Source organism: Fringilla coelebs, assembly GCF_963513975.1.
Source record: "Fringilla coelebs genome assembly, chromosome: 5".
NCBI lineage: Eukaryota > Metazoa > Chordata > Aves > Passeriformes > Fringillidae > Fringilla > Fringilla coelebs.
This window is the reverse complement of record NC_140033.1, coordinates 462,417-477,880: the sequence shown is the minus strand read 5'-3', so window position 1 is coordinate 477,880 and position 15,464 is coordinate 462,417. Positions and strand designations below refer to the sequence as shown.

The 15,464-nt window shown below is 55.3% G+C and overlaps 1 protein-coding gene across 3 annotated transcripts in view; it reads right to left on the bottom strand.

Moving 5' to 3' along the window:
• Positions 1-774: 774 nt before the first annotated feature.
• The window catches only part of PPP6R2 (protein phosphatase 6 regulatory subunit 2), a 57,771-nt gene continuing 43,081 nt past the window's right edge, over positions 775-15,464 (bottom strand). For all 3 annotated transcript variants that reach the window (XM_084206413.1, XM_084206414.1, XM_084206412.1), the window contains 12 exons: positions 15,042-15,157; positions 13,931-14,016; positions 13,565-13,645; positions 13,185-13,282; positions 11,175-11,232; positions 10,202-10,329; positions 9,215-9,372; positions 7,211-7,364; positions 6,748-6,836; positions 6,114-6,303; positions 2,388-2,546; positions 775-1,730 (listed from right to left, as the gene is read on the bottom strand). In XM_084206413.1, the coding sequence (XP_084062539.1) occupies positions 1,679-1,730; positions 2,388-2,546; positions 6,114-6,303; positions 6,748-6,836; positions 7,211-7,364; positions 9,215-9,372; positions 10,202-10,329; positions 11,175-11,232; positions 13,185-13,282; positions 13,565-13,645; positions 13,931-14,016; positions 15,042-15,157 (1,369 nt within the window). In that variant the 3' untranslated portion in view covers positions 775-1,678. The remainder of the gene's footprint in view (positions 1,731-2,387; positions 2,547-6,113; positions 6,304-6,747; positions 6,837-7,210; positions 7,365-9,214; positions 9,373-10,201; positions 10,330-11,174; positions 11,233-13,184; positions 13,283-13,564; positions 13,646-13,930; positions 14,017-15,041; positions 15,158-15,464) is intronic.

Genomic DNA, 15,464 nt, shown 5'->3' with positions numbered 1-15,464 from the left:
GGGAAGCAAAGCACAAAGTGAGATTTTTTTCCCTCCCAGTGCAATTAACTTTAAATTATTAAATTACACGCAGCAAGTGAAAACTTCCAGAACAAGAGCCCTGCACCACCTGATTCCCAAGGAATCGGGGCTGGGGGGCAGCCCAGCCCTGCCAGCAGCACACGAGTGGCCCACAGCCCCAGGACCTCCCAGGATCCCGGCCATCTCAGATCCCAGCTCCTGGGATCCACCCTTTCCCTGGAGCAGAAGGGAGCTGGGCACACAGGGCTGAGCCGGGGCTGCTGAACAGCGCCCTTGGACCCAGCCCCACAGTGGGAACCCCTGGCTCCCCCCACTGATCTCCCTGCCCAGCTGAGGACATCCCACCAGCAGACACCACAGCACAAGGAAGGCATTTCTGCCTCTTGGGAGTGCGAGGTCCTTCCCACCCTCAGGAATGCACCCCAAAGCAGCGGTCTGGCTCCCTGTGTGCCCAGCTCCAGCCTTTGCTCCAAAGGGAGCATTTTTCAGGATTCCGCATGCCAGGGGTTCCAGCTCAGCTGCCCCAGGTGGCCCAACCCCCCCAGTGCCCCTCATGTGCCCCCCAAGCTGGGGTGGCAGTTAGCTCAGAGCTCCAGCCTGGGCACATCCCATATCCCACATCCCACATCCCACATCCCATATCCCAGCTCCAGGTGCTCCCCTCACCTGGCCCTGCTCTCCTATCCTCCCTGAGGGATTTGGATGTCCCCCAGGGCTTTCCCATGCCCTCCCCCAACGCTGTCATCACCAGGTACAAAGTGCAAAAGTGTTGCTGTTCCTGCATCCATTAAAAACTTTAAAAGCAGAACAAAACAAACAGAAAAAGGATTTCCATCATCATTTGCAAATACATTAATTCAGTCTCCAAACAGCCAGCAAACCCCTGGTCACCTCCTCGTGGGCAGGGTCCCCTGTGGCCAGCACGGACATCGGCAGGAGAGGCCACCTCTGCCCGGCCCAGCCCCTGCCCTGATCCACCACGTGTCCACGAGAGCCCGGAGCAGTGCTGGAAGGCAGGGACATCCCGTTCCCTGGACAGCTGGGCCTCAGCGTCACTCCCCGGCTCCGGCCGGGGACAACCCCAGCCTCGGCCCTGCCAACCCAGTGCAAGCCCTCCCTGCTCCCCCCACGGAAGTGTTGGCATTCCTCCTCTCCTGTGAAATGTTTCTGGTAAGGCTTTATTGCTCTACAAAGCGGTGCAAAGGCTGCCCGAGGACAGCTCCATCAGGAACTTTGGTCACACGGCTGCGGGATTTGTGCGCTGGCCCCGGCTGCCGCTGGACCTGCTACCTTCCCAAGAGAAGCTGAATACTGTGTGCAATAACACTGGGAAAACAGCACTGAACCCCAAATCCAAAACAAAAACCAGGGGCACGGGGAAGGGGACAACTCAAATCAGGCAGAAGGCTTGGGAAGAGCCCGTCATTCCCGTGAGGACTGAACTCAATGCTACATTTCGACAATGCCGAGTGTCTTTCCGAACGGATCGGTGCTGTTGGATCTGCGTGTCTGGTCCTGAACGCCAGCTCGCTCTCATCAATGCAGCATTTATTAAAAAATAAAATTAAAATGAAAAAAAAATAATAAAGAATTGACAAATTGCATCACCAGGGAGCAGCCTGGCCTGGCTCACACATGTCCCAGGGCGGCGGCGGCATCAAGCGGGGCCGTTCAATGTGGCTTCGGCGCAGGGCAAGGCCTCCTCACTCCTGCAGGGACACCAGGGAGCAGCCTTAGGGACACGGGACATGCCACGAGAGCTCCCAAAGCTGCCCTCATCCCTCCTGGGAATGCCCTTCGGAGCCCCACACTCTGGTTGTGTTCTGTCTGTCCACTGAAGTGTTCTCAGCTCCCTGAGGAGAAACTCCCCCAGTGCCTCATGGACTATTACAGGGAAAATCCATGGGGAATCAGGCAATGGCACGGGTGGGAACAGACCTAAAAGCTGTCTAGTTCCAACCCCTTCCAAGGTGATGAGAGGGATGGGGCATCCTTAACATGAGGGCAGGCTGAGAGTTAGGAAATGTTCAGTAAGGGAGAGCTGAGAGGCCCTGGCAGGACCTAAAGGGGCTCCAGGAGGCTGCAGAGGGACTGGGGACAAGGCCTGCAGGGACAGCACACAGGGAATGGCTCCCTGGCTCCCACTGCCAGAGGGATGGGACCTTGGGAATGAGGAATTCCTGGCTGGGCTGGGATTGCCAGAGCAGCTGGGGCTGCCCCTGCATCCCTGGCAGCGCCCAAGGCCAGGCTGGACACTGGGGCTGGAGCAGCCTGGGACAGTGGGAGGTGTCCCTGCCATGGCAGGGCTGGCACTGGAGGGGCTCTGGGGTCCCTTCCCACCCAGCCATGCCAGCTTCTGCCCTCACCTGTCTCTCGTGGCCGTTTCTGTGGCAGTTGTGACGGCAGTGGCCACTCTCTGGGGCCCGTCCGTGTGCGTGGCCGCGCTGTTCCGGGCTCCGTGGGGCGCACCGGCCGGCCCCGAGTCGGCCACGGGAAGCGTCTCCGGAGCCTTTCCGTCGGAACCACTGCGGGAGAGGGCACGGACACCTCAGTGGAGCTCAGCCCACGGGAAAAGCAGACTCATGCTGGAATGGGGCTCAAATTCCAGTGGGGAAAACAAAATTCCTCCTGCTCTCCCCACACAGGCCTAAAGATCCCATTGGGAATGAGAACTGGCAATAAGCCGTTATTCAAATCAGTGGGCACATCCTGGAGGCTCCGGGTCCCAAACCCAACAGGACACACCAGAACAGCTCCTCCAGGGAGGCATTCCCAACTCCTGCTGCAAGTCCAGTCTGAGAGTTCCTAAAGCACCATTCCCATTGCCATTGCTGGGATGTCACAGCCTGCTCTGTTCGGGCACGGACACAAACACTGCTCTGCTCCAGGGGGCTCCTCAGGCTTCTGGGACACGCAGAAAATCCTGGGTTTAGGGGCAGATCCTAAAACCCCATGGAGGAAAGCCCCCAGGGACTGGATGTCCAGAATCCAAACATGCTGAAGGCACTCCAGGGACCACGGAGGTGCCACCTGAGGGACAATGTCCCCAGTGAGGCACCAACAACCAAAGTTCAAATCCTGGGAAAGGAGAACTGCAGGAACAAACCTTCCCAATCTCTTGTTTGGAATAAACCCCCCCAGATTTGCAGCTGGAGAAGGGATTTCTCTGCACATCTCACTTTTTGGCTTCCAAGGCAGAGGATAAGCTGCCCCAGGAATGTTTTCTTCCCAGTTTCCATCCAGAACAATTCTTTCTCCCTCTCTCCCAGAGCAAACCTCCACAAAAGAGAGAAAAGCTGAAGGTGGCTGAGCTGAATCCTGTCACTGGCTCTGGGGGAGTATATGGAAAAAAATAATCCCAGCTGGATAATTGGACATGTGATGGAGATTGGAGACTGGGGTTCTATTTCTGGAGCACTTCTCTTGAAAAAAAACCATAAAAATGAGGAATAATGAGATCCAAACATTCCCTTTCCTCCAGGGCTCACAAGCTCCTCAGAAGTACCAAAATACACCTTGGAGAGACACAGGGATGGAGCTGCGTTCCCAGGAATGTTGCTGGAAAAAACCACTTCCCACACAAAAAACTGGAGCTCGACATTTCCATGGCTCAAAGAGAAACTTCTGAAGCCAAATCCCTGAAGTTTCCAGGGCAGGAGGATTCCAGAGTTACCTGAACACCCACGGGGCCTTGGGAATTTCTCTGCCTTCCCTGAGCTCCTGGAAAATCCCAGCTGGACACACACCCCTGGTCACCCAGGGGTGACACAACTCAAAGAAGGAGTTTGTGTGCGATGTCCTGTTGTCCCCCAGACACTCCTGAAGGGATGGGACCCCAAACCTCCCCAGGCAGTGGAATCCAAACTGGGAAGCTGAGAGCAATTCCTGAGCTGCATCTCCCTAAGGATCCCTCTGGGCAGCTGGGATGCGGCTCACAGAGAGTGGAACATCTGGAGGATTTACTGGGCTGCAACATCTGGTTCTCCATGGAATCCACAGAGGCCTTGCGCAGCTCCAAGGATAAAAGACCTCCAACGCGGATTCCAGGGACAAGGGGAAGGAAAATCCTCAGTCCCTGAGCAGCTCCAAAGAGAATTAAAGATCCCTGTGTGGATTCCAGTTATTCCAGGGACGCAAGGGGATGGAAAAACTCTTCCTGCAGCAATAGGAATGGGGTTTGGTGCAGGTTTTGGGGAAGTGCTTGGAGAGACTCACAACTCACAGAGCGATTCCAAAATGTTCCTGATTTTCCTGGAACCCTTAAGGAATGTGGTAAAAAATGGATATTCCCACTGCAGGCAGAGTGGTCTGTGAGAGCTGAGGACACTGGGAAGGCTCTGGGTGGTGATTCCCTCTGGGAGCCCAGGCCTGGAGCAGCTCCAGTCCCAGCTGTGGCACCGCCCCTGTCCTCCCACAGCTTCCCCTGGGATCTCTGGCCATGGACACAGCTGTGGAGATCCACAGACACCTGTCAGGGGAGGCAATGGGTGCTCTTTGCCACAATGGAATCAGCAGGCAGGCAAAGGCAGGCAGGTTTGGGAAGTTTTATCCCTATGGAATGTGGTACAGACAGGTGTCTGGGGAGGAAAACATTCCCAATGTGCCAAACCAGGAACAAACATTTCCCTCCTGCCAGGAAAGCAAGGAAGAGGTGAGAACATCTCAAAGAGGATGGACACAGGAGCAGGAACAGCTGGAGCTGGGTCAGGGAGGGTTAGGTGGGGTATCAGGAAAGGCTCTTCCTCCAGAGGGTGCTGGGCACTGGAACATCTCCCCAGGGAATGGGCACAGCTCCAGAGCCCCAAGAATGTCTGGACAACACCGGCTGTCCTGGGCAGTTGGACCAACGACCCTGTGAGTCCAGCTCAGGACACTCCCTGATCCTGCTGGGAACTCAGCCAGCCCCAGGCAAGGTCCTGCTGTGCCCACACTATGGCCCAGGGCAGGAAAAGCACTTGGAGCCCAGCTTGGACCAGATCCAATGGATCCAACTCCACACAATCCAAGAGAAGGAGAGGCTGCCTTCAGCACAGCTGGAACTGCTGTGCCTTCCCTCACCCTCTGCTTCCCACCAAGCCACAGCCAGGCCATTCCCAGGCACAGAGAGTGCATTTATCAGAATTAATGCATTTATCGGAACTAATGCATTTATCAAACTGAAATGTATCCAAATTAACTGTGTTCATCAAAATGAATGCATTTATCCAAATCAACTGCATTTATCAGAATTAATGTAATTATCAAAATCAACTGTATTTATCAGAATTAATGCATTTCTCAGAATAAGCTGCTTCCAACCTAACAGACCTTGGGATTACTCCTGCACTAATTCCAGGGAATTCTGCAATCCCAGTGGTTTCCCAGCCCCCAGGCCCCCAGGAGCTGCTGCTGGCTGAGCACAACCAGGAATGACCCCACATAGTCACCAAACATCGCTGAAGGAAACTCCTGATCCTGAGTCAGGTGCAGAAACCCAGAGACTCAGGTAAAAAACATGAGGAAATCCATGGAAGAATACGAGGAAAAACCTCAGAATCTTAGAACTGAGTAAAATTGCTGTGGATGCAGAAGATGCTGACTGGGTTGGGCAGCAGCTCATCCGCTGTGATTGGAGCAGCCTGGATTGAGGATCCAATTCCTACAAATCTGCCCAATCTCTAGATCTGCTCCAGCCTTTCCTGGTGCTTTTATCACTGAATGCCTTTGGGGAAAACAAGAACCTGAGTGGGTTAAACCTTCCCCCCATGGCTGCAGGAGGATCTCATGGGAGCCTTTACTCTGCTTTTCCAAGCGATCCCACCCAGATCCCGCCCTGGGCTGGATCCCAGATCACAGACAGAGATGCTCCTGTGACACTGGGGTACCCAAAGGACAGGGACAGAGATGCTCCTGTGACACTAGAGTGGCCCAAAGGAGGCCCAACCCTTCCTGGGAATAACCCTCTGCTAAATACGTCCCTCAGCTCCCGCCATGCCACGCCGGGGCAGGACCTGCTCCCAAGGGACACCAGGACATGAAGCCCACAGGAGAAAGGACACTGGAACCACACAGGGCCATCCCAGCCCACCTGGAGAGAGGAGATCCCTTCCCACCTGGAGAGAGCTGCCCTGTCCTTGCCGGGCTCCTGTGCCGTGGCCGTGGATTCCGTGCCAGCCTTGGCCTTGTTGTCGTCATCGTCGTCGTCGCTCTCGGAGCTGCCCGAGGAGCTGCTGTCCAAGGCCACCAGCGGTGCCTTCCGTGTCCCACACGCGTTCCACACACAGGGAGAGGCAGCAGTGCTGGCTGGGGGAGGAACAGCCCACACTGGAACCTTGGGAAAGCTCCCCGGACCGGCCCGAGGGGTCAAACGGGGCCTGCAGCCACTGCAGATGGTCTGGGAATCATGGGATGGGTTGGGTGGGAAGGATCTCAAAGCCCACCCAGTGCCACCACGGGCAGGAACACCTTCCACTGTTCCAGAGTGCTCCCAGTCCTGTCCAGCCTGGCCTGGGACACTTGCAGGAATAAATGAAGTGTCCCTGAGATATCAGTTCCAACCCACTGTAGCTCCACCCCTTCCCTGCTGACATTGTCCCAGCAATGGGGGATCTCTGCCTTTGTTTCGCTCACGGATCCCGCTGGGAATGCTCAGGGCAGGGGCGCTGCAGGGAGGTTTCTCCTGCCCCAGGGGCTCCATGCAGAGCTCCCAGGGGTTGAGAGCACCCCGAGTGGCCCTGTGTCACTCACAGTTCTTGTCCTGGCCCTGAGCCGGGGTCCCATCGGTGCCGCCGCTCTCGGTGTCCATGGGGGAGCTGCAGCGAGGGCCGGACTCGGAGCTGGGGAGGGAAGAGCCCTGAGCACGGAGCCAGGATCATCCCAGAGCCTCCCAACTGCCCCAGGAGCTGCCACCGGCCCTGCTCTTCCATCCCATCACTGTTGTGAATTTCTCTAAACCTTATTTCCTGGTTCTCTACCCCAGTGAGGACACAGAGAGTGGGGCTGTGTCAGTCAGGAGCACTGGGAAGCAGCGGGAAGGACAGAGGAGGTGTGTGATGATCCAGGATCATCAGACAGCATTAAACAATTAAAGGGAGGCGATGGGAAGGGAAGGGGAAGAAGGAAGGATCACAGCCAGGGACTCCATCAAAACATACCCCAAATATTCCCCCCTTCCCAAGCCCTAGGGGAGTTGGAATTCCGTGGCTCTTACCAGCAGAAAGGCTGGAAGTCTGTGAACTTGGCCCAGCCCTTCTCCTCCGGGGCGGCGCTCGGCGGGGCGGCCGAGTCCCACACGCTGGAGCCCACGTCCATGGCCACGGGCGGCGTGGGGCCCGCGGGCTCGAACACGGCCGTCCAGCCGGCCCCTAGGGACACCACAGCCTGGGTGCCAGCCCAGCCTCAGCCGGCCAGGAGCAGCCCAGGGACACACCAACCCACCCAGGGCCATCCCAGGACAGCCCAGGGACAGCCCAGGGATCCCAGGGACACACCAACCCACCCAGGGCCATCCCAGGAATCCAAGGGACATCCCAGGGATCCCAGGGACAGACCAGGGACACAGTAACCCAGCCCAGGAACATCCCTGGGATCCCAGGGACACAGGGACCCATCCCAGGGTCCCCCTTCCACACCTGCCTGTGTCCCACGAAAATCCCTCTCCAGATGTTTATACCCAGGAGAGGCATCCATGGAGACAAATGACACCACGGGTGGCTTCATCCCCCAAGCCAGTGATTCCCAGCTCCAAGTCCCTCAGCTCCCTGCCAAAAGCTCCCATATCCACCTCCAATGGTTGGGTTTCAGGTAAAGAAGTGATCAATGGATTCCAATATTTAAGATCCTAAAAATCACCCACTGCTTTTTTCACAGTCCTGGACAATTCCTCCTCCAGAACCTCCTTCCACTTTTAGTCCCACTTCCTGCTTCCAGTCCTACAAATCCCGCCTTTGTAATAGCATTTTTCCTGAGCTTTTCCCAGGCAAGAGGGAGGATTGCAGAGATCTGCAGGAACAGAACCAGGCAGGAGAGCCCCCCCAGGGCTGCATCCCCAAAACTGATCCTAAATTCCAAATGAATCTCCAGAGGGTGACTGGGCTGCCACACAAAGCCCACTGGGACTGGGAGGCTCATACTGGTTTTTCCCAATGGACTGGAATTATCTGACACTTCCAAAGGGGTGCAGAGAGCAGGATTCTGGGATAACCCTGCCTGATGCTCAGAGTGACAACATAAAGGCAGCACCCAGAGAAAAAAATGGTATAGAACTCAAAAAGTGTGGAAAAATGGATGGTTGGGAAAATGTTTTGTCCCTTGGAATTGTTCTGCTGACAGCACCACGTCTGTCCAGCATTCCAATGGTGTCATTTACACCAAGAGTTGTGAAAACCCCTGAAGGGAGCAGACAAGATGGAAAAAGACAATGTACAGGGCCTGGAGGGACAGGACACAGTGAATGGCTTCCAGCCCCAAGTTTAGATGGGATCTTAGGAAGGAATTCCTGTCTGGGAAGGTGAGCAGGGGTTGGGCTGGAACTGCCAGAGCAGCTGGGGCTGCCCCTGCATCCCTGGCAGTGCCAAAGGCCAGGCTGGACACTGGGGCTGGAGCAGCCTGGGACAGTGGGAGGTGTCCCTGCCATGGCAGGGCTGGCACAGGAGGGGCTCTGAGGTCCCTTCCCACCCAAACCCATTCCTGGGATTCCAGGAAAAGCCTGTCCCTCTGCACTCCTGCTCCAGTCACTATAAGGATGGGTTTGCCCCAGGCAAAGCACAGCTGGAAAATCAGGAGAACAGGCAGGGATGGGGGTGTGGAGACACCTGGCAAAGGCGGGCACACACCTCCTGTCCGGGGGTGGGAGGAGTTCAGGTCATGTCCCTGCACTGCTGCTTTGATTGGGATTTTCAGTGAAGGAGCTGGGATTCAGTGAGCCACAGAACCATGGAATAGCTTGGGTGCAAGGGGACCTTACAGCTCCTCTCATTCCAAGCCCTGCCATGGGCAGGGACCCCTTCCCTGGGATGCTCCCTGTGGGGCTGTCTGACACAAGGGCTCTTCTGGGGCAGGGCTGCAGCTCCAGAGACTCCAGAGGCACAAAGTGAGCCCTGACATTCCCATTTCCCCTGGCCAGGAGGAGCTGGGGACTCTCCAGGGGAGCTGGCAGTGTGTGAGTGCTGCTGTGATCCCTGCAGACGCAGGGATGCGCTCCCAGCCCCGGTACCTTGGCAGGAGTCTGAGTCCTTCTGCTCCGGGGCGTTGCTCTTGTGTGGGGAGGCTGGTGGTGGCCGCTCCTCCTCCTCCTCCGAGTCCACGCTGCCGTCGTGGTCCCCATTCTCCAGGTCACTCTTGGAGCTCTCTGAGGTCTGTGAGGCTCCAAACCTGAACGAGAACTGGGAATGAGCCACGCCTGGATACCTCAGCTCCTCCTCCCTGTCCCTGGGGAAACAGCCCAGAGCCTTTGCCAGGGTTGTTTCCCCCAGAATATTTCCCCCAACTGCTGAGGGCATTCGTGGGTGCTCAGAGAGATTCCCCCAGATTCCCGAGGGCTTTGCTGCAGCATTCCCTGGAGGTGCAGGACAGAGCCAGGCCTGGGGACACCACACAAACCAGTGCTCAGAGAGGGGACAGACACTGGTTTGGAGCCCACCCTGTGCCCAGGCAGGACCTGAGGCAGTTGATGCTGGGCAAGGACACAGCGAAGTCTTGGATGTTTTTCCTGTTTCCTTTGATCACACTGCAGATTGGGAATTATGGAAATAACTTTATTTTAATGAGTGGCTCTGTCAAAGGGATGAAAAATTATTTCAAAGCCCAAGATGCCCCTGGGAGGCCTCTTGTTCTCACTTTTCTGATTTGAATGTTCTGAGAAAGAATGTTCTGCCCACTCCCCTCAGTCTCACCTCCTCCTCCTCCTCCTCTCCAAGGATGAGAGAAGGAGCAAATTCCAAGTGTTTCACACTAAGGGTTTTTAATGTATTTGATGGAAGACTCAATAATTAGATGTTCCCATTGTTAATGAATTCCCTTTAACTGGATCTGTCTCCAGTTAGGGAGAACGCCCAGCACAAGTGCCAGGGAAAGTGCTCAGGGTTGTGTCAGACAAAACCTCCCCAAAATGACACAAAACCCAAGGAATTCCTCCTGGCCTGGACTGAAATGTGCAGATTCCCCACACAGGGGGAAAATCAGGGTTCTGCTTTCACCTTACCGTGTCCTGGACTTGACCTGGGTTGCATAGGAGATGTCCTTCTCCTCCCAGATATCCTCCTCCTCCTCGTTGTCGTCGAACTGCTGGATGCGCTCGTTGCAGCAGGCCTCAAACAGGGAGGCATTGGGCTGCAGGACCAAAGAGAAGATACATTCCACAGGTTCTCTGGAGACACTGCTTTAAGCCCAAGTCTCAGAGCTGACCAAATCCAGCTTTGCCCAGGAGCTGGGATCACCTGGGATCACCACAGTCCAGCTGCTGCTGTGCTTTGGGGCAACAAACCAGGAAAGGCCAAGAAGAGCCTAGCAATGTTTAGATCCATGAGAAATCCATCTCTGCCTATGCTTCCCTAATCTGTGTCTAATCTAAAGCTATGAGAGATGGGGGTGCTCACCTGGAGAGGAGAGGAATACAGGTATATCTCAGAGCCCCTGGCAGGGCCTGAAGGGGCTCCAGGAGAGCTGCAGAGGGACTGGGGACAAGGCCTGCAGGGACAGCACCCAGGGAATGGCTCCCACTGCCAGAGGGCAGCCATGGATGGGATCTTGGCAATGAGGAATTCCTGGCTGGGCTGGGATTGCCAGAGCAGCTGTGGCTGCCCCTGATCCCTGGCAGTGCCCAAGGCCAGGCTGGACACTGGGGCTGGAGCAGCCTGGGGCAGGGGGAGGTGTCCCTGCCATGGCAGGGGTGGCACTGGAGGGGCTCTGAGGTCCCTTCCCACCCAAACCATCTCAGGATTCCATGATTCTAAGAACAGACTGGCACTGCAGGGCGGGAGGAAGATTCCTCCGTGCCGGGGGTGCTGCCTCAGAGGAACATTCCCTGGCAGGAAGCCCTGAGGGGCCAGCAGTGCCCGGCCCTCTCAGGTCCCTCTGCATTGCCCAAACCCCCCCAAAGCTTTGCTCTCTCAGAATGCAAGCAGCACCTTTCCAGAAGCACAGTGACTCCAGCCCCAGCCCAGATCCCCACTCACGCTGTCGTCGTCAGCATCGATGTTGAAGTTGATCTCGGCGATGCGGTCAAAGGGAGCGCTGGGAGGGAGGAGGGAGGGAAGAGCTCAGGGGGGGCTCCGAGGAGCCCGTGCTTCCCAGAGGGACAACAGCAGAGCCAGAGCCGCTCCTGGGGTGGGATCTCTGCACAGCCACTCCTGCCCACTGTGTCCCCCACCCAGGGAAGGGTTATTCCAGCCTAGAACATTCCCTGCCCATGGCAGGGGAGGCACTGGGGGGGCTTCCTGGGGGGCAGCCGGGGGTGTCGGGCTGTGCTCCCAGGGAACAGGGACAGGAGCAAAGGGAACGGCCTCAGGCTGGGCCAGGGCAGCCTCAGGGTGACATCAGTAGAATTGCCCCATGGAAAGGGGGGTGAGGCCTTGGCAGGGGAAATTTGGAATGCCCATCCCTGGAGGTGTCCAAGGAATTCCTGGAGGTGGCACTCAGGGCTCAGAGCTGGGGACAAGGTGGTCACTAGGCACAGCTGGGACTGGATGGGCTGGGAGGGCTTTTCCAGCCTCAGGGATCCTGGGGTTCTGTGAATCTCAGTCTCAAAGCCCGAGGTGTGGCTGTTCTGTGAATATCCCAGGGTGTGAATATCTCTGATGACCCAATTCCCAGTCCAAGCCAGAGGAGCCCCTGGTGGGAACAGCAGAGGGTGCTGCAGGCCCAGAAATTCCCAATTCCCAGAGTTTGGATTCAGAAGAGCTCACTCTCCCTATTCATGGCTCTCTAGCTTTTCTAGTGTCATTTTCTTTGAAAGACTCTCCAGTTCAATACTCCTGTAATCCCAGGGACACTCACACATGACTGATAGTCCTTAAATATTCCAATTCATTTCCAGCCCAGTGTCCACCATCAGGAAACAGCTGGCAGGGAGCACCACTGCCAGAATATTCCCCTTTTTGCAGGACCTTCTCCTTTTCCAATCACAAACAGAGCTACAACATGCCAGTCAGACTTTTTCCAGTTTCATGTTCATTTTACACTGGGCAGAAGGCCCTGGGGCAGCTCCTCAGGGATTTAACTCCTCCCTGCCCCTCACTCACATGGAGCTGTATTTGTCAGCAGTGAAAAGTATGTTATTTTATTTTATTTTATTTTATTTTATTTTATTTTATTTTATTTTATTTTATTTTATTTTATTTTATTTATTTTTTTATAAAAATATTTATGTGTAGAAAAGAATCATTTATGTTCATTTCAACTCTGATTCTATTCTAGAATTTTTGCCTTATCAAGCTTCTGACATCTCTGAGGCTCAGGAAAAACCCTGGATGGGAAGGGCAGAGGTACTGCCTTGGACCCAAGGAATTCCTGGGATGGAGACAAACCCAGGAGCACTGGGATCCCCTGGAGCACTGCTCTGTCCATAATTGAGCCCAGTTTCAGGACTGTCATGGCCACTGGGATTATCCCAGTGCCAGATACATTTCTAAGGAGAGAGGATGAGCTGCAGCTTTAACGGGATTAAGAGAATTCTGTAAAAGCAGCAAATTCCGAGCTCTGGGTTCAGCAGGTTGTGTAACTCTGAATCCCCTTCCCTGATTGACTGAAATGCCACTGCTCCTGATCATCCCTGCTCCCTTCCTCAGGAGAGGGAAAATGGCTGCATTTTCCACGGATTCCATCAGAGCACTGTCTCTTCACTTCTTCCAATAAGATTTAATTCCTTGGAAAAGATCTGCTTAACTGCCCAGAGTTTGCTCTCATGCTTTGTCTTTAAACTCATTCCAGACCAGGGCTGGACAACAGTTGCCTGCTTTATTTCAAATATCCCTCTTTGAAATGAAGGAATACTTTTCCTTGCTTCTCCACCTGGCTCTGGACATCGGGCTGGGCTCCTGGAAAACAAGGAGCTGTTTACAACCTGAGGAGGGATAACAAGGCTCATTTGTAAACCTGAAGCAGAGGGAGGATGGGATGCAAAGAGGCTGAAATGCCAATCACCCCCAGACTCACTTGGTGCTGTCACCAAACACCCCCAGACTCACTTGATGTTGTCATCCTGGTCTGCAAACTCCTCGTCATTGAAGCCAAACTGATCCACGAAATTGGCTGTCATCTGCTGGATCTGGTACTCGGAGAAGGCCTGGGAAGGGATCCCAAAAAATCCATCAGTAGGGTGTTCAGAGACATTCCAGAAACAGTCAGTGGAGCTCCTCCAGGAAAGCACTAAAATCCCAGGGAAGAGTGTGAAATCCTCACTCTGGCCCCTTCCCAGAGCAGGGTCACACAGAGCTCTGGGATTCCTGCCCCAATGCCTCCTGCCCTGCTCCCAGGTGGATCCCAGGCCAAGGAACTGCTCTGGGAAAGCCCAAAGGCAACTGGAGCAGCGAGTTTCTGGGTAATAGTGAAGATGTTCCCAACTCACCTGCTGGAGAGTGAGCTCGTTGGGAAAAGCACTTTCAATGTCCTCATCCTCACTGGAGGAGTGCAGGTGGTGGGTGCTCACCTGGGAAAGCACAAACCAGTCAGGGAACCAGGGAAAGCTGGAAAAGCTCCAGTGTTTCAGTTCCACCAAAGCCCAAACTCCTGCCTAGGCAGGAGCTGTCCCAAAGAATCCCAGGGACCAACTCAGCACCAGCTCTGCTGAAGGACTGTTATGAAACATGTCTATGGAAATGCTTTCTACTCTGCCTTGGAGTGTTCTTCAGCAAAAGAAGAAAATGAGAAAAACCAGGAATATCCCTTTCTTCTGTTAGGGGAAGCCCAGCAGGCACTGGAGTGAGCAACTCACCAAATCCACCGTGTTTCTCCGGTTTGTCTCCGTCAGCGTCTCCTCCACAAAACTCTCCCACCTGCCCCTGCAGTCCTCAGGCAACTCTGGAATGAGAGGGACACAGAAACCATGGGAGTTCTGAGCCAGCTGAACTCCCTGGGGACTCACCTGGGCTAAGGACTCACAGCTTCTCTCACCTTGCTGGGAACAACAGGGCTCCAGCTGTGCTTGGGTCTTCCCTTTTCTCCTGGGGACTGGGGGCGCCCTCCCCTCCCATCCCTCCCAGCCCAGCACAACCAGGAGCACAAAGGTGAGCAGAACTTGAGGGCTGAGGCAGGGAAATGGAGAAATAATAAAAGGAGAAAAGAGCAGAAGATTGTGCTCCCAGATTGTCACTGCCCAGCTGTGCCCCCTCCCAGCCCGGTAGAGGCTGAGCAGTGGGGATGGAAAATGTGGAAATTGTGGAAAGTCTTCCTTCCTCTCACCCAAACCCATGGGACAAAACCAGTTCTCCAAGTGGATCCAGTGAGGGTAGGATGCACACAGCCTGGCAATGGGAATACCCCTGATGAGCACTTCTGGGGCCTCTGGGGACACTTAATCTCACGTCTCTTTCCTCAAAGAGTCATGGAATCATGGAATGGGTTGGGTGGGAAGGGACCTCAAAGCCCATCCAGTGCCACCCCTGCCATGGCAGGGACACCTCCCACTGTCCAATCTTAACCTCACTGCCTGAAAACCAGGAGCAGCCAAATGGGGTCTCACCATGGGATGATGGGATATTGTGGGATTTCCCTGGGAACCCTTTCCAATAGGAGGAGGAAATACCTGCAGTGAGCCCTCCCAGGAGCTCCCAAGGGTTATTTTTCCCTGGAGAGCAGTGAAAAGTGAAGGAGGAAGAAGAAGGAGAAGGAGAAGGAGAAGGAGAAGGAGAAGGAGAAGGAGAAGGAGAAGGAGAAGGAGAAGGAGAAGGAGAAGGAGAAGGAGAAGGAGAAGGAGAAGGAGAAGGAGAAGGAGAAGGAGAAGGAGAAGGAGAAGGAGAAGGAGAAGGAGAAGGAGAAGGAGGAGGAGGAGGAGGAGGAGGAGGACGTGGAGGAGGAGGAGGCTGAAGAGGAGGAGCAGGCAGTACCTTTGATGAAGTCACTGATTTGGGCCTGCATGGGCCCCTTCTCCATGTTGTGCACCACGGCGTTGGCGATGCGGGTCAGGTGCCCCATGTTCCCTCTCCTCCTGCCGCCCTCTGCCCTGGAACAGAGAACAGCCACTACCCTCGGAGCTGGGACACCCACGGAACCGGGACACCCATGGAACCAGGATACACATGGAACCGGGACACCCATGGAACCGGGACACCCTCGGAGCCGGGACACCCACGGAACCAGGATACCCATGGAACCGGGATATCCACGGAGCTGGGACACCCTCGGAGCCGGGACACCCATGGAACCGGGACACCCATGGAACTGGGACATCCACGGAGCCGGGACACCCATGGAACCAGGATACCCATGGAACCGGGACACCCATGGAACCGGGACATCCACGGAGCCGG